Source organism: Macadamia integrifolia, unplaced genomic scaffold, assembly GCF_013358625.1.
Source record: "Macadamia integrifolia cultivar HAES 741 unplaced genomic scaffold, SCU_Mint_v3 scaffold571, whole genome shotgun sequence".
Classification (NCBI taxonomy): domain Eukaryota; kingdom Viridiplantae; phylum Streptophyta; class Magnoliopsida; order Proteales; family Proteaceae; genus Macadamia; species Macadamia integrifolia.
The window spans coordinates 52,808-71,658 of record NW_024870489.1 but is presented as its reverse complement, the minus strand read 5'-3'; the positions used below and the strand labels follow the sequence as shown (position 1 = coordinate 71,658).

Sequence of the window (18,851 nt, the reverse complement as noted above, 5' to 3'; positions counted from 1 at the left end):
AAAGGTCAGAGTTCAACAAGAATAATGATGGGGTGAAGAACATCAGATGCTATAGTTGTGGTGAGAAGGGTCAATACTCCAACAAGTGTCCCAACCGGACTCGTTCTATGAATGTAGCAGAGAAGCAACCAATTGAGACAAGTGATGGTGAGTCTACTTTATATCCCTATCCCCTCAAGGAAGATAATATTGTCGATGATGAGGATGAGGATGTAGAAGCTCATTCAGCTAGTCTTTCATCCTTTTCAAATGGACTAATTGACAAGGCTCCTCTCTTCAAACAAAAGGGGACTCTTCTGCATGGTTCCGATCCTACTGATGTTCACACAGTTATTGATACCGAGGCAGAAGCAAACTTCATTTCGGCTATATTCGTTCAAGCACACAACCTTCCACAGAAGCAGCTTTTCAAGAAGATATATGTGCAAGGTTTTAGACCCACAGCTCGAGAAGAGGCCACTACAGTTGTTCGAGTACATCTACAGTTTGGGCCATTACAGTACCATGTAACTTGCTTGGTCACCCCCCTGGCACACTGCGACATTCTTCTTGGGTGACCTTGGCAGCGACATGCAGGTATCCTCTATAATGGTGCACGGAACACCATCAAGGTGAAGCAAGGAGGCACATATTTAATGAGGCCACACGCATTATCAGACATGCCACGTCGTCGACTAATTCCTGCTCCAGTGACACGTCAGCCTACTTTCCCTCCTCTTGGAGCTATATTCCCGTTATATGCTTCAAGATATGTGCTACCTAATAGACGAGCGAATTTCAAAGGTATCTGGGGAGCACGACCTAATTCGATGGAGTCGAGTTCTTTTAAGACCGGGAGAGCTGATGCAGTTGGGCATTGGGCTTGAGATAGCCTTTGATTTGATTCATTTTCTTTCCTTTTTAGAGTTAGAATTAGCTTGGTAGTACTTTTATTTAGATTGAATTTTTATTTTCAGTTGCCAATTAGGATAGTTTCCATTTAATAAACTACTAATTTTATGTTTTGATTCTCTTTACATAGCCATGTAATGGAAGAAAACTCATATTGAGATTTGAAATTACATGTTTGCTTGGTTAGACCATGGCTCCCATGACTCTCTCTTTCTGATTTTCTCTTCTCTTCTTTTATCTTCTCCTTCTTCTTATTGGTTCTCTCTCCCAGCCCCTGTTCTGGGCGGTAGTTGCAGCCCACAAAAACTGGGTTCTGCTCCTTAGTGCTTGATCTTCTGGGGCTGAGGTCTTGAATGAAGGTAGCCCTCTCCTAGGCGACTCAAACCTTGGAACCTCTCTTCCAAAGATTGACCTTACTATGAAGAAGTCCAAACCAGACTCAGATCTGAGTTTACCATTGCCATATCCAGTTGCAGGTGTTTCCCACGTCACTCCAGCCTGCAGATCTAAGCAGCCCCTGGTGAGTTGGGTACACCTTCTCCTTGGGAGTCTATGCCTGAAGTCTCAAGATCAGCCGACAAGATTTGAAGGACTTCTCTGCATTAAAGGCTTGCTGGTCTGCCGCCTCTGAAATCCATCGTGAGGAAGAAGAAGAGTCTTCTATTGTTCATACATATTACTTCTGGTTATTACAGATAAGTCCCTCCAACTTGTAAGTTCTTTATTAAAGACACCCCCCTCTTTACTAGTTTGCAAAGTAACCCTTTATTCTTGGTTTTTATTTCAGTTTAACCCCACTACCATCTTAATTTCCAGAATTTGATGCAGAGACAGCTGCACTTACCTGGTTAGACCAGCATGACTGGCTGTGGAAGCCAAGAGCCAAGAAGAACCGGTTTAGCCTAGGGTTTTGGTCCAACAAGGGTTCGAAATAAATTTAGTAGTTACTTAGGATTTTATTTCATGCTTTTTACTTTTCAAACTTGAACGTAGGAGTAGGATTTATTTCCTTGCTTTGGTTTCCTTTTTATTGGTTGTTCCCTAGATTAGGCTAGTTTCCATTTCAGTTAAGTTTCTAATTTCATGTTCCTATTTTCCTATATATATGCTATAACCGATGGAAGACTTGGAGTGATTTTGATTATTGAATGAAGATGTTGAGTTTGTGCACTAGTGTGTGTGTGATTCCCCTCCTTTCCCCTCTCTACCCTGATTTCCCCTTTCTTCCCTAAGGTTCTCCATTAATTTGGTATCAGAGCCAAAGGATCCCCATCCACTCCCCTTCCATCTCTCTTCTTCCAGTCTCATTCCCTGTTTTGGTTCCTACAACAACTGAGAAATCTAAAAAAAAAAAAAGTCGAAGAAGAGAAGGCAGAATCATCCCTGCTAGGGTTCGAGTAGCAAAAAAAACAAAAGAAAAGGACAGAATAAGAGAAGAGGAGAGAAACTGAAAATAAAAGAAGAGGAGAAGAGAGAAACTGAAAATAAAAGAAGAGCAGAGATAGAAAGGATAGAGGACATACCTGCGAAGTCCCATCGTGAGCCTCTCTCTTGGTCGAAGTCGACCTCCCTAGAACTCCATCACAGTTCACACCTCCTCCAAAAGTCCCACTGCTGCCGCGATCTTCTATTGCTGGAGAGACTTGATGAAATCCATCACTGCCAGTTTCATCACCAAGAATACTCCCTTCTCAGGACATCCCCACCCCCACAACCCCCTTTTTTCCCCTTCAATATTTGTTACTTACCATTCTGCCCTAACCTTTTTCTTTATTTCCTTTTATCCCATAATCATTTTCTACTTTCCAAGTTTAGCCCTCCCCCAGGATATGCTACTTTATTGGGTTTTAAGTTGCACTACTGTATTTAAAGAATGGCCACTCACTAAAGAACTTCTATTTAATTACCATTCTGCTATTCCTCTTTTAATTTTCATCTATTTACTATCTTGCCATTATCTGTGAGTATTCTCTATTTTTCATCACCATGGTAGCCAATAGTTAAGTTGTTCAACAGCTGAACTCCTGTAAGAGAGAAACTGATGCAAAATTTGAAGCCCTCACTACCATTGTCACTTCCCTTAAAACAATGATGGAATCCACGCAAGCTTTTATTGATCGTTTGGAGGCAGCAGATAGGAAAGAGTCTCATTCAATCTGGCGATTTTTCCAATACCACTCCACATGATCCGTCACTACCACTACCACCACCGCCACCACCTCCTCCACCACCATATGGTATTGGTAGATATGATGGAAAAAAAAGAGCAACAAGATTGGATGTCCTTGATTTTTATGGAGACAACAATCCAAAACTGTACCTTGACTGAATTCACAACTTAGAGACATTCTTCAGATGGTACGAGTTGACTAAGGCCCGAAAGATCCTATTTGCAGAGGCCAAACTTAAAGGCACGGCCTGAGTCTGGTGGATCAAGCAACAGAAACAGAACCAAACCCGAGGTATTGGTTTAGTCACTACTTGGGCTGAAATGCACAAAGTCATGAACCAGAGATTCTTGCCTTATGATTACAAGCAACGCATGCATCTCAGGTTTGCACAGTTGAAACAGGAGAATTTGACCGTTGAAGAGTATGTTGCTAGATTTTATTATTTGGCCACTCATTCTGATTTTGAGTGGGATGAAGAAGTATTGGTGGCACAATTCCGCAACGAGTTGCATCCTCAACTTAGTGTTGCCCTTGCCTCTAGCTGACTACCTACAATGGAAGATGTCGTACAAGTAGCATATCAAGTTGAGGAAAATCTGAAATGCCCATACAATCGAAAACCATTTACAGATGCTTTTCCTAGGGGTTCTAGTTCTCTTCAGCCACAGTCATCCCCACAGAAAAAGTCAATCAGCAGACCACAAGCTAGTACGTCTTCTATGGCATCTTCATGACCCAACCGGCCGTATTCTCCACCTCAACGTGATTCAGACATGTCGTCTTCAAGGTCTAATCATCCATACTCCTCACCTCAGCGTGATTATGATAGGAACTCAGTATTTCCAAACAAGGCTATTCAATGTTTCCAATATAAGGGGTGCGGGCATCGAGCTAATCAATGTCCTAACCGGTTAGTATACATTGACAAGGATAATTTTATACCCTATGCACCAGAAGAGCAACCGAAAACAGGTATAGTACATCTAGAGGCTGAATGTGATCATGAGCCTAATGAGATCAATGATAGTGACAGACTGACAGTGATGGTGAGCCTCAACCATTCCATGTGATTCGTCCTCTTTTGACTACACAGAAGATTCCCGAGGAGGACGACTAGTGCCGTAACAGTATCTTTCAAACCAGGGTGCGATGCAATGACAGTTTATGTAATATGACGATTGATCCCGGCAGTTATACTAATGTTGTTGCTGAAGATGTTGTTCGCAAGTTGGGTTTGAAAACTGAGCCTCATTCGAATCCCTACAAGGTTGGGTGGGTGAACAATAATCTGAAAATTCACGAAAGGTGTTTGCTCACGTATTCCATTAATGGACTGATTGATCAGGTTCAGTGTGATGTACTCCCTCTGAAAGTCTGTCACATTCTTCTAGGGTGCCCATGGTTGTTCGACAAGAAAGCCAAGCATTGTGGTTATGAGAATTCATACTCTTTTCAATATGGTGGCCTTGAGATGAAGTTCCTTCCAGCAAAGGATATTTCCCCTCTCAAGCTCAAGAAGACGGTACTTTTCTCATCAAGCGCATCGATTCTGACGGCATTCTTGGACCTCATCCAAACTCGACAGAGTCGAGTTCTTTTCAGAAGGGGAGAGTTGATGCAGATACAGCTGCACTTATCTAGTTGGACCAGTATGACCGGCTATAGAAGCCAAGGGCCAAGAATAACCAGTTCAGCCCAGGGTTTTGGTCCAACAAGGGTTGGAAATAAAATTAGTAGCTACTTAGTATTTCATTTCATGCTTTTTACTTTTCAAACTTGAACGTAGGAGTAGGATTTATTTCCTTGCTTTGGTTTCTTTTTTATTAGTTGTTCCCTAGTTTAAGCTAGTTTCCATTTCAGTTAAGTTTCTAATTTCATGTTCTTATTTTCTTATATATAGGTTGTAACCAATGGAAGACTTAGAGTGATTTTGATTATTGAATGAAGATGTTGAGTTTGCGTACTAGTGTGTGTGTGATTCCCCTCCTTTCCCCTCTTTACCCTATTTTCCCCTTTCTTCCCTAAGGTTCTCCATCAGAATTGATCCTTCTCTTTGAGTTTAATTCATGTTAAGTCCTTAATCCATTATTTCACTCTAAAAAACTCCTAAGTTGTACTAGAAATTACAATATTGCCACTGGTTTGCCTAGAGTGAAATATTTATTCTTTTGTGGGCCCTAAGAGATCCGATTTTAGTTTTTGAAACCCGGATCCGCATCAGTTTCGGCCTAGTCATGAACGCATATCATTTTTTGAGGTCAGCACTACTCATCATGAGAGGTCGAGAGTGCTGGATTTGGTGTAGTTGAATTGTTTAGGGTACCCCAGATTATTTATGAGTGATGTGCTATGTTGGTTAGATGAAAGCTTGATATGACACTCCTACCTTCATACTATCCCATTAGGTCGCACACTCCATTTCTTGTATGATGAGACACCTATGGAAGAGAGACTAAAATAGACAATTGAGTATGTCCGCCCTACATGGGTGAGAAGATGTTCATCGAACTAGGTCTTGATCCGGTTTGTTAGTGGGTCGTCCACCTGGAGGCAAGTATAGACCCACTAGGATTAGGAACCCACCACAACTCTATTAATAAGAAGTTTGGCCACAACAAAATAGGCTTTCGACCTAATCTCTCGCTCTCTCTCTCTTTCTTCTTCTTCTTCTTCTCCCAATTGAGAGAGTGTATCTAAGGATCTCCATTGCTATCCTTGGATTTGAGGGTGGAACTTTGCCTAACGAGATTGCCATAAATCATCGATCGTCACGGTTCCTGAAGAGACGATGCGCACGACAACCAAATCCATTCCACTACGAGGAAAGCTACATCGAGGTAATCCGTGACTTTCTATTTGCTTTCCGTCTAACAGTACAGAATTCCCATAGACCTCCTTATCACAACAAAATATATGGAATTTGTAGTAATACATTAAAAAAAAAAATTAACAAATAAAAACATAAAAGGCGTTCGCCTTAGTCATAAGGCGTTCACCTTAGCTATTAAGGTAGTCACCTTACGTGAAACCCATAAAGCGCATGACTGCCTTAGCCTATCATACTGCCTTAATGCAAGGTGACGCCTTAATAACTATGATTTTATTTCTGATATATCAAACCAGAAACAGTAAAATTTAAAATACCTTGAACTAAACTGGATTCAAGAGTATGCTCGGAAGATGATTGAAATGCAACAAAGCAACAACATTAAAATGTAGTGAACTAACAAAAAATAGAAGGGGAAATTTTGTAGAAGAGCTTTTAGCAAGGCTACCCAAGGTGGTGGCTAGGCACCTTGTCCCGTAGGCTGGCACCTAGGCGTTCATTTAAAAAAAGTGGTTACATACTTACATGTTAAATGTTGACTTTGGTCTTTTAAAAATTAGTTTTTAAGGGGTGTTAAATCTTAAATGTAAAATATGCAACTTCGATATATTAATATGTAATTTTTAAGAAATGTTATATGTAAAGTAAAATATTATTTCCTTGATTTCTAAAACAAAAAAATCTGCCTTTTTAATCCATTTACAGCCATTCTTCCTCTCTGATTCCAGAGAGAAGCACCACCGTAGCAAGGAAGCATGCAAAAGGATAGAATCTAAACAAAAAATAAAGGCATAATAAGCAACATCAGAAGAGAAGAAGAAGAAAGGAGGAGCAGTAATAGAAAAGAGAAAAAACAGAGAGTGAGGAATCAGAATCAAAGAAAAAGAAGAATATAAGCTAAAATAGAAGAAGTTGGAGCAGAGGAGAAGAAAAAAAAAAAGATAAGATGAAGAATAACTTATCTGGAACTGTCACACACATGTAAAACAGTTAAAGAATTATTTATATAGCAAAAAGAAATTAAAAGAAAAATAAAGAAAAAAACTCTGCCTGGCCCAGCAACAAGGCATGAGCATACCTTACCTCTGAAAAAATGCCTAGGCGGCGCATTGACAACTATGCTTCTAGGCTTCTACCACTTGTCTATTCTTGCACTACATGAAGAACAACAAGGCTCCATGGAACACATATCCACCAACAGAAAATAAACTTCCTCATTCCAAATGCAGACATAAAGTCCCACAAGTCCTGGCTGCTTAGGCCCTAAGGAACTAGTTAGCTGTACCTACAAAAATATCCTTTGACCAAAAATTACAAAAATAACCGAATATATAATGAAAAAAACCCTCAACCAAAAAAAAAAAAAAAGAGAGTACCCAGTGCACGAGGCTCCTGCCACTGCAGGGCCATGCATCAAAGTGCACCAAAACTATATACACCCACACCCACACCCACACCCACACCCACTCACTGACACACCTATAAAACAGCTAGGAAAATAATTATTTACAGGGAAAGAACCCTTCCAGTCTGGTGCAGGAAACGACAAGACTGGTGTGGGTGTGAAGAAACTGTGCTGCCCTCCCCCTGTGTGCGCTGAAAATGCTCCCACGTGCCCTCCCATTGGCCTGCGTCTCTAGTGTACCCTGCACCAGACCATCAGGGTTCTTTTGCTATTTATATAGCAAAAAAAAATTAAAAAATAAATAAATAAACAGAATAATCCACCTGGCCCAGAAACAAGGCATGAGCACACCTTACCTCTGAAAAAATGTCTAGGTGGAGCCTTGACAACCATGCTCTAGCCTTCTACATACTTTGTCAACTCTTGAACTACAAGAACATCAAGGCTCCATGGAACACACATCCACCAACAGAAAATAAACTTCCTCACTCCGAATGTAGACATGGAGTTCCACAAGTCTCGGCTGCTTAGGCCCTAAGGAACTAGTTAGTCATACCATAAGTAACGAGTCACTTGTACAATAAGTATCTCAAACTTACTTTTAAAGTAACTAGAAACTTAGTAAACTACAGAACAGAAAATTTTCAAAAATATCCTTTGACCAAAAATTACAAAAATACCCTGTAAATAATGAAAAAAACCCATCAACCAAATCATAAAAATACTCAAAAAAGCTGGAGTTCCCAATGCACAAGGCTCCCGCTACTACAGGGCCATGCATCAAAGTGCAACAAAACTGTACACACACACACACACACTTATAAAACGGTTAGAAAAATAATTATTCATAGGGAAAAAGAACCCTTCCAGTCTCGCGCAGGAAACTCCAAGACTGGTGCAGGCGTGAAGAGACCATGCTTCCGTCCCCTGTGTGCGCTGAAGATGCTCACACGGGGCCCTCCCATCGGCCCGCATGTCTGGTGTACCCTGTGCCAGACCGTCAGGGTACTTTCACGCTTATTTATGTAGCAAAAAAATTTTTTAAAAGAAAATAAACAAAAAGATCCGCCACGCCCAGCAACAAGGCATGAGCACACCTTACCTCTGAAAAAATCCGTAGGTGGTGGGTGCCTTGACAACTATGCTCTAGCCTTCTACAGACTTGTCAACTCTTGAACTACAAGAAGAACATCAAGGCTCCATGGAGCACACATCCACCAACAGAAAATAAACTTCCTCATTCCGAATGTAGACATGGGGTTCCACAAGTCTTGGCTGCTTAGGCCCTAAGGAACTAGTTAGTCATACCATAAGTAATTAGTCACTTGTACAATAAGTATCTCAAACTTACTTTTAAAGTAACTAGAAACTTTAGTTTAACTACACAGCATAAAATTTACAAAAATATCCCATGACCGAAAAATTAAAAAAATACCCGAGTAAATTAAGAATATATCCCTCAACCAAATCATAGAAATACCCTTTTAAGAGAAGTGTATTCAATGCATGAGGCTCCAGCCACTGCAGCGTGATGCAGATTCTTCACCAAACTAGGCTTGTTTTATTAGGAATAAGCTTAGGGTTGGGTTGTATACGTGTTGGGCCTTCAGTCCATGTGGTTTGGAGTGTATTGGGCTACTTTTATGGGTCTAAACTAGAGGTTCTAAGGTTGCATACGGGATTCAGTGATTTGTTTCCTTTTTCTTTAGTTTCCTTTTCAATGGGGTTATTTAGTTTCTAATTTCAGTACCTAAATTAGTTTCTAATTTCAAGTATGTTAGTTTCTAATTTCTGTCTAGACTAGTTTCTATTTTCATTAGATTCTAATTTCCAGTTTTTAGTAACTTCTTGTAATCAATTTAGTAACTCTGAGTTACTATTACTTGTAAACCCTCCCCATCATTATTATAAATAAAGGAGAGCTCTCATTAGTAGAGCCACGATTTTATGAACAAAAAAAGATGCTACTGCGTTTCTCCTCTATGAGGGTTCTTTGTGTTTGATCAAAGAACAAGGGTTTGGTGTTTGATCCAAGCGACACTCTGCGGCGAGAAGTTCGAGTGGGTTGTTATTATTTCTGGTCTTATTTATTGGTTCTCTTCTTCACAGTACAGGTAAGTAATCTGAATTTTATAGCAGGAATTTCTGGGTTAAACTTCTCTGTTTTCCTTCCTATCGGCCTAGCTGTTTTTGGAGAACCAGCCATCTGATGGCCTCCATATTCTGATCGAAGGATAATCCTATCCAAAGGGAGGATCGATCCAATTTTGGGGTCAATCAGACCACTGGATCTGCTGAAGCGAACTGTCAAACAGTTCTGGCCGATTGTCAAATCTGCACAAATTTAGATTCTGTTTTCTGTTCTATGATACTGTGACAATCTGGACTATTAGCATCTGTGATCTGAACCTACTGGAGGTGTTATATTGTTATTAAAATTTCTGGTTTAATCCTAAGACTGCTGCTGATTTATTTCGCTTCTGGTTACTGTTCATTGAGATCGTTTATCAATTCTGGTTTGTGGCCAAAGTCTGATTTTCTGCCATAAGTTTGCTATTGGTTTTGGTTGTTCTTAGTTTAAAAGTTCCTGCAGTTTGGGGCTGGTTTGGTTGTCAAATCCTAGTCCTACATTAAGTGGTATCAGAGCATGGCTGAGAACAACACCCCCACCTTAGCTTCTATTATGGAGTTGATACAGAATATGAGAGTTGAACTAAAGGCTGAATTGAAGGCTGAATTGGATGCCAGGTTGTTGAATGAAGAGACCCCACCCCAACAGCCTACTGGCAGTTCACGTACAACACCTGAAGTGGATACTCCAATGAATGTGGTTGCTCAGTTGACTAACAGGAAAGCAAAACCTAATCTGAGAGCACCATAGAGGGTTCCGGTAGCACAACCTACTTTTGAAGAGCATGTAAGAGGATATTTTGAGACTTAGCGTCCCGTGCAACCAAGGTATTCTGGAGATTCACAGAAGGTCAAGCTCGATCTGAAGGAGTTTGATTGGAGATATGACCCCCAATTGTTCTATGATTGGGTAGTGGCACTAGACGACTATTTTGACTATTATGAGTTACCTGAGGAACGGGAGATGAAACTAGCTCGTGCTAAGCTAGTTGGGGCTGCTCGTGAGTGGTGGAGGACCTATGAGCTAGAGTTAGAAGACCATGGTAAAGAACCTACTAGCTGGGAGGAGATGAAGCTTGAGTTATCAGATAAATACTTACCACGCAACTTCAGAGCTCGCATACAGGACTAGTTGAACTCTCTTCGTCAAGGGTCTATGACTGTTGCCGAGTATATGAACAAGTTTGACGCACTTTATTCTCGTACAGGCATAAGGGAGAATGAAAGGCAACTGTTATCTCGGTTTCGACTGGGATTGCGAGCTGAAATCAACAGGGGTATCGGAGTTGTTGAAGTGCACTCAGTAGGGATTGTTTCGAGCTGATCATAAAGGAAAGGCACCCATGACAGGTAGTAATAAGGTACAGTGTTTCCATTGTCAAGAGATAGGACATTTTGCTAAGTCTTGTCCGCATAAGCAGAGGGTTAATGCAGTAGCTGAGGTTGAAGACTCCAATGAGGAGGATGAGTCAGCTCTTTATCCCTACCCATTAGATGATGATGATGATGGTGGATATGACTATGATATGGAAAACACTAATGAGGATGATACCCAGGGAATAAATATTGTTACTCGCATATTAGTGGCTGAAACCAAAGGAGAGGATTGGCGACGTAATTCCATATTCTACAGCCATATGAAGTCAGGTGAGCATACTTTTCAGATTATCATTGATAGTGGCAGTTGTGTCAACGTTGTTTCTGAAGCCTTCGTGAAAAAAGCAACCCTGAAAGCTGACCCACATCCTCAGCCTTATAAGGTATCCTTGCTGAATGGTAATACCTTAGAGGTGAATAAGAGGTGCTCAGTTCCTTTAAAACTTTACCGATATGAAGAGGAAGTTTGGTGTGATGTGATCCTAATAAAACTCACAGATGTATTGCTTGGTCATCCCTGGATGTATGACAATGATGCCATGGTTGGAGGGAGGAAGAATCTATGTACTTTCATGTGGAAGGGTGTTCCTATAACTTTCTATCCGGTAAATGTGCCTGCTGAAATACGGCGAAAGAGATCATTAAGGTCAAATCAGAAGGACATTGACAATGAGAAGAAGGTATTAGCTATGCCCACAAAGGAGTTGCTAACTATTTCCCATAAACAGTTCTTACGCACAAGTCATGAGACTGGAATGGTTATGGCACTTGTTGCTAGGGAAGTCACTCCCTAACCTGAGGTAACGTATAGTGCACCTATCAGAGAGCTCCTGTCTGATTTTTTCTGACTTAGTCCCTGATGATCTCCCAGATGAGTTGCCTCCCATGAAGACATACAGCATGCATTGACTTGGTATGCCAAGCTGAAACGGCAAGTGGATGGGTTACTATAGAAGGGCTTCATTGAGGAGAGCTTAAGTCCTTGTGCAGTACCAGCTTTACTCACGCCAAAGAAGGATGGTTCTTGGCGTATGTGTGTGGATAGTCGTGCTATCAACAAGATAACAGTCAAGTATAGGTTTCCTATACCACGACTACATGATATGTTGAATATGCTGTCCCGGGCAAAGGTCTTTTCCAAGTTAGATCTGAGGAGTGGCTATCATCAGATTTGCATCCGTTCTGAGGATGAGTGGAAGACCGCCTTTAAGACCAAGGATGGCTTATATGAGTGGAAAGTCATGCCGTTCAGTCTGACAAATGCACCTAGTACTTTTATGAGGGTGATGACACACGTCCTTCGTCCCTTCATTGGTCGCTTTTTGGTTGTTTATTTTGATGACATTCTGGTATACAGTAAGAACCAAGAAGAGCATAAGGATCACTTGAGGCAAGTCTTGAGAGTACTCCGTGCTGAGAAGTTATACATTAATCTCAAGAAGTGTTCCTTCACGCTGCCCAAGGTTGTATTCCTTGGATTTATAGTGTCATCAAAGGGGGTTGAAGCTGATCCGGAGAAGATCAAGAACATCACTGATTGGCCCACACCTAAGACTCTAACAGAAGTCCGTAGCTTCCATGGGTTGGCTTCCTTCTACAGGAGATTTATTCGGAACTTCAGTGCAGTAAAGGCACCCATCATTGAATGTATGAAGTCAAGTAAAGGGAAGTTTGAATGGACAGCTACAGCTGCAGCAACCAAAGCCTTCACTCTTGTGAAGAGGAAGATGATCGAGGCACCCATCCTACACAAAGTATTTGAGGTAGTTATAGATGCTTCACATGTTGGGCTAGGAGGAGTGATAATGTAAGGAGGACACCCCATCGCTTTTTATAGCGAAAAATTAAATGAGGCCAAGAAGCGCTATTCGACTTATGATCTGGAGTTGTATGCAGTCGTCCAAATGCTACGCCATTGGAGGCACTACCTCATTGGTAAGGAGTTCATTTTGTACACTGATCAAGAGGCCTTGAAGCACCTTCACTCACAGAAATCGATTAGCCACAGACATGCCAAATGGGTAGCCTACTTGCAAGAGTTTGTATTTGCTATGAAGTACAAGGCGGGAAAAGAGAATACAGTGGCTGATGCACTTAGTTGGAAAGTGCTCACACTTAACACATTTTCAGCACATGTTATTAACATAGATCATATATGAGGTGAGTATACATCTGATTCTGATTTCAGCATTGTCTTTATGGAGTTACAACAAGGTGGGCAGCACCTAAAGTACTCTATTCATGATGGGTACTTGTTCTTTGGCACACGGCTTTGTATCCCAAACTCTTCCCTACGTCATCACATCATACGAGAGTTACATGGAGGAGGATTAGGACATTTTGGGAAAGATAAGACTCTTGCACAGGTGACTGATCAATATATTAGCCATGCATTGCAAAGGATGTCGATCATGTGATCAAGAGATGCCGTGTATGTTAGTTGACAAAAGGGGGAAAACAGAACACAGGTTTATACTCTCCACTACCTGTTCCTCATGCACCGTGGCTTGATGTTAGCATGGATTTTGTTCTTGGACTACCCCCTACTAGAGAACGATATGATTCCATTATAGTGATTGTGGATCTTTTCTCTAAGATGGCTCATTTTATACCTTGTCATAAGACTTTTGATGCTTATCAGGTTGCAAAGCTCTTCTTCAAGGAAGTAGTACGACTACATGGGCTGCCAACTAGTATTGTATCTAACCGTGACGTTAAGTTTATAAGTTATTTTTGGAAGACATTGTGGTTGAAGAAAAATACAAAGCTGAACTTTCCAACTGCATTTCATCCACAGACAGACGGACAGACAGAGGTGGAGAACCGTAGCTTGGGAAACTTGTTGAGGTGCTTGGTTCGAGACTATGAGAAGACATGGCCTTCTATTCTTGACATTGCAGAATTTGCCTACAATAGCTCAGTGAATAGGACAACAGGTCGTACTCCTTTTGAGATCTTGCTTGGAGTCCAACCTAAGCGGCCTATTAACCTTATGTCCCTCCCACTCCAAGCTCACGTTAGTATTGAAGCTGATGAGTTCTTACGTCATATCACTGAGGTGCATGCCAACGTTCGACGACGTATTGCCTTGAACAATGAGGTGTATAAGGCTTCTGCTGATCGTCATCGGCGTTATGTGGAGTTCAAACCCGAGGACATGGTGATGATTCGAGTAAATCCTAAACGGTTTCAGACGAGTGTCAATACCAAACTACATCCACAAAAGATGGGTCCTTACAAGGTGCTGAAACGTATAGGACCTACTGCTTATGTGCTTGAGTTGCCTGATGACATGACCATAAGCAACATGTTTAATGTGGTTGATCTTCAACTTTATGTTGGGCATCATTCAGATGATGGAGACACGGAGCAAATGCTGAGGTTGCCTCAACTGAAGCCACCCACTTTTGAAGTTATTGAAGACGTCTTGGATGATAATTACAAGACCTCCCGCTGTGGCACCGGTTATCACACTTTTCTTGTCAAGTGGAAAGGCCATCCCCGTAGTGACTGTACTTGGATTCATGCTGATGATTTCAAGAGGTTTGTTCCCGACTTGTATGAGCGCTACATGTCCCTTATCCATTCGTCGGAGTCAAATGTTTCCAAGCCAGGGAGAGTTGATGCAGATTCTTCACCAAACTAGGCTTGTTTTATTAGGAATAAGCTTAGGGTTGGGTTGTATACGTGTTGGGCCTTCAGTCTATGTGGTTTAGAGTGTATTGGGCTACTTTTATGGGTCTAAACTAGGGGTTCTAAGGTTGCATACGGGATTCAGTGATTTGTTGCCTTTTTCTTTAGTTTCCTTTTCAAATGGGGTTATTTAGTTTCTAATTTCAGTACCTAAATTAGTTTCTAATTTCAAGTTATTGTTAGTTTCTAATTTCTGTCTAGACTAGTTTCTATTTTCATTAGATTCTAATTTCCAGTTTTTAGTAACTTCTTGTAATCAATTTTTAGTAACTCAGATTTAGTAACTCTGAGTTACTATTACTTGTAAACCCTCCCCATCATTATTATAAATAAAGGAGAGCTCTCATTAGTAGAGCCACAATTTTATGAACAAAAAAAAATGCCATTGCGTTTCTCCTCTATGAGGGTTCTTTGTGTTTGATCAAAGAAGAAGGGTTTGATGTTTGATTCAAGCGACACTCTGCGGCGAGAAGTCCGAGTGGGCTATTATTTCTGGTCTTATTTATTGGTTCTCTTCTTCGTGGTACAGGTAAGTAATCTGAATTTTTCTGCAAGAATTTCTGGGTTAAACTTCTCTGTTTTCCTTCCTATCGGCCTAGCTGTTTTTGGAGAACCAGCCTTCCGATGGCCTCCATATTCTGATCGAAGGATAATCCTATCCAGAGGGAGGATCGATCCAATTTTGGGGTCAATCAGACCACTGGATCTGCTGAAGCGAACTGTCAAGCAGTTCTGGCCGATTGTCAAATCTGCACAGATTTAGATTCTTTTTTCTGTTATGTGTTACTGTGACATTCTGGACTATTAGCATCTGTGATCTGAACCTACTGGAGGTGTTATATTGTTATTAAAATTTCTGGTTTAATCCTAAAACTGCTGCTGATTTATTTCGCTTCTGGTTACTGTTCATTGAGATCGTTTATCAATTCTGGTTTGTGACCTAAGTCTGATTTTCTGCTATAAGTTTGCTATTGGTTTTGGTTGTTCTTAGTTTAAAAGTTCCTGCAGTTTGGGGCTGGTTTGGTTGTCAAATCCTAGTCCTACATTACAGAGTTTGGGGAGGGTCATAATGTATGCAGCCTTATCCCCCCCCCCACTTCACAGATAGGTTGTTTCCTAACTTGAACCCACGACCACTAGGTCGCAATGGAGCAACCTTACTAATGCAAGAATAGATTACAAGAAACTACCCCAGCAATTTATAACCCCATACAATACAAATAGGACCAAGAAACGAAGAAATAAGACCATCAAATAAACCCTCAAGGATACAATACCTATGAAGTAGCAAAACAAGCCCAAAGCCCAACCCGATGGAGAGAGAAAGACCTGTTATAGAGCTGGAGAGAGGAGTGCGGCCAGGTCTATAGGAGTCCGATTGAGCTGCACTCTGGGGCGTAGATAGTCCCTAGGTAGGGTACAAAAACCCCCAAAGTTGAGAGGATTCTGACAGCTGGTTGTGAAGTTACAAGTTTTCTTATTTTTTGACCTAGAAACTTCAAGATTCTTCCGAACAGCTGCTGGACAGATCTAAATAGCTCCAAAAAGAGGATTGAGAGGTCTAATAGCAGCCTAGAACACACCCTTAAAAGGGTTTACAGATCAGAGGTCAAAGGAGGGAGATATAGAGATCAATCTCTCTCCTAAATCTTCAATGATGCTGGTCGATTCTGGACTGTAATAGCTTCTAACAGAATCTAAATTGTATCTCTTGAATGTTACAAAAAATAAAATAGAAAAAGAAGAATAGAACAGATAGGGGGTTGAAAAGGGTGAAAGAGAATAAAGGAAGTGACTATCAGCCTGGGCTTCTCACCCACAGCTATCTCAACTGCTCTAAGCATTTAGTTGCAAATTTTCTTTCATTCAAATCTGCCCCATAACAATTTATATGCCTCTCTATTTATAGAGGGAAAGTTTATAATCATAATATGACTAAGAGCTAGTTTCCAAAGAGGGCTAGACACTCATACTACAACTAGGAATGCAAAATAGGACTAGGACTTGACTTTATGACTCCAACATGGAGTAGGACAAACTAACTAATAGTCCATATAGGACTTTACAACCGACCAATGGCCTAATAGGCCTTTATTGAATTAAATAACAATTAATTAAACTAATGAATTAAATCTCATTTTCCTAACTTCTACCCATATTTTAGGCTCATTAAAGTGGCCCATTTCAAAGAAAACCCATGGGATCAAAGGACCCAAGGCTTATTTATAATAAAATAAGCCCAAGTGACTGATCTCCATCACTTACTGTTGCGCCGAGGTCCACCCTCTTATAGAAATACTCTTATACTTTATAAATACCCCAAGTATGTCACAGGGGCAAGGTTGCCAAAATACCTTAAACTTTGAAGCAACAGCCTCACCTAGTAGAGTCTACCCTTTGACATGGAACGGGCTGGTCCTCTAAAAGGAGCCTAGTGGGCCCACTTAACAATGATTCTTGCGGGTCATGTTCCGCATATGATAATCTGTCGTTACTCTTTATCAGTACAATTCCCTCGTGCTTCTGTTTTAGAATACTGTATTCTATCGAGCAGGATCAATTGCTTCTTTTGTTACCATATTTTGGTTTCAGAACTTGTGTCCATCCTTATTGATAAGTGCCTGACATTTGCAGACATTTTGGTCTTTTTGGAATCACACTTCTATCTTTAATAAAGCATTTTCAATCTCCAAAAACAAACTAAGGGTCTAGACAAACGAAGTGTCAACTTGCACAGCAGAGAATCTTACCACCAATGCTTTTTGCAGCATCCTTCAGATTCCCAGAGAAGTACTGTTGAAGAACACTTAAGCTAATATTCTTCTCTGCGGTACTTCGCTTTTTCTCCAGCTGTCGCTTAGGGCCACTAGTCTGTAAAGTAGTTTATTACCAAAAAAGGGTGTCAGAGAACATACACCAAGGACATTCAAAATCAAAGGAAGAAGTTCAAAAAGGAACTCCTCAATATCCAATGATGAGTTATTTCTATATGACCAGAAAGAAGGCACAAATAAAAATCTATTTAATGCTCCCAGTATTGCTTTATTTTCATAAAATTGTGTATGTCATTATTGCCAGCAAGATACCAAATTCTGGATGTGAGCCCCATCTTCACCAACCAATCAACAGTCCTGACTGCATGGTTTAGCAGGCCAATCAATGGACTTGAGGGCGCACCCAGTGCACAGCCATACAATATGTTGACCAAAATTTTGGTTATTTCCTTTCTTTCAACTCATTTTGGCAAAATTTTGACTCATTTTAGCAATATTTCAATGAATTCGACTCATCTCAGCAAATTTTCAAAATTTAAGCCTTTTTTCACCTGAAAACTCTAGTCTAGAAAATCTCAATTTTTTACGAAGGCCCTCATTTTGCTACTTTATCAAGACTTAGTGGTCAGCTGTGGAGCATCCACTTCAACATTTAGGTGGATTTGAAGCATCAATTGGCAAAATTTCCTCAAATTTCATATTTTCACCTATAGACTGTTGCAATGGATTTTGATAGATTCTTCTAGGGTCCAAGCCAAATTACCATTAAATGAAAGGTTCAAATATGTTTAAATATGCTTAATTAGGGTTTCCCTGAAACTTCAGGCCTAAATATGAACATTTGACCACCGAAATGGCCAACCGAAATCGGAAATATTTTGGTTTCTATTTCAATTGAAAAGGTAGAAATCGAGATCTCGAACTATTATATAGAGACATATGTGTTTCATATCGAGTCATATTGGGTTAGGCCTTTCCTTTTTAGTGTTTGAGTCTGTTTTTTAAGTCCTCTATATAAGTTGCAAAGGGATACAGCCTTGCACACTATTGTAATATGGGTACGAGGGTAGAATTGTCCATAAGGGCATATTTGTTTTTGTACTCATAACCCTACTATTATAAAAAGGAGGACTGGTGTCAATTGACCCACGTCTCATTCTCCCAAATTCCATCATGGTATCAGAGAAAAGATCCATGTTAGGATCCGAATCCTAGAGTCACCGCCGCCACCTTAGCTCCATCGATCTCCACCACCTAGCGCCTCCTCTCTCTCTCTCTCTCTCTCTCTCTCTCTCTCTCTCCAACTCGACTTCTCTTCTTTTTGTGGATCACCCTTGGCGGACTTATTCCTACATAGGAGCTCTACCCTTGACTGGAGTATCATCCCCATCCAAAGTATTCATTCCTATTTCTAGTACTCAAGTCACTTTCTGCTTATTTTGCAGAGGTCTTTCATCCTGTAATAGACCAGAATTTGTATTGGTTTTTTCTTTATGATCAGACTTCATTCCAAGGTACTATTATCAGTTTGAAATCCTAAGAGTTGAGTTACTTAGCTGTTGTTTGTTATCAGGTTTTATATT

At 40.6% G+C, this 18,851-nt stretch overlaps 1 protein-coding gene across 3 annotated transcripts in view; it reads right to left on the bottom strand.

Moving 5' to 3' along the window:
* LOC122069289 (protein NLP9-like) overlaps positions 1-18,851 on the bottom strand; it is a 67,489-nt gene that overhangs the window by 25,028 nt on the left and 23,610 nt on the right. For all 3 annotated transcript variants that reach the window (XM_042633275.1, XM_042633276.1, XM_042633277.1), the window contains exon 5: positions 17,245-17,365. In XM_042633275.1, coding sequence (XP_042489209.1) covers positions 17,245-17,365 — 121 coding nt within the window. The remainder of the gene's footprint in view (positions 1-17,244; positions 17,366-18,851) is intronic.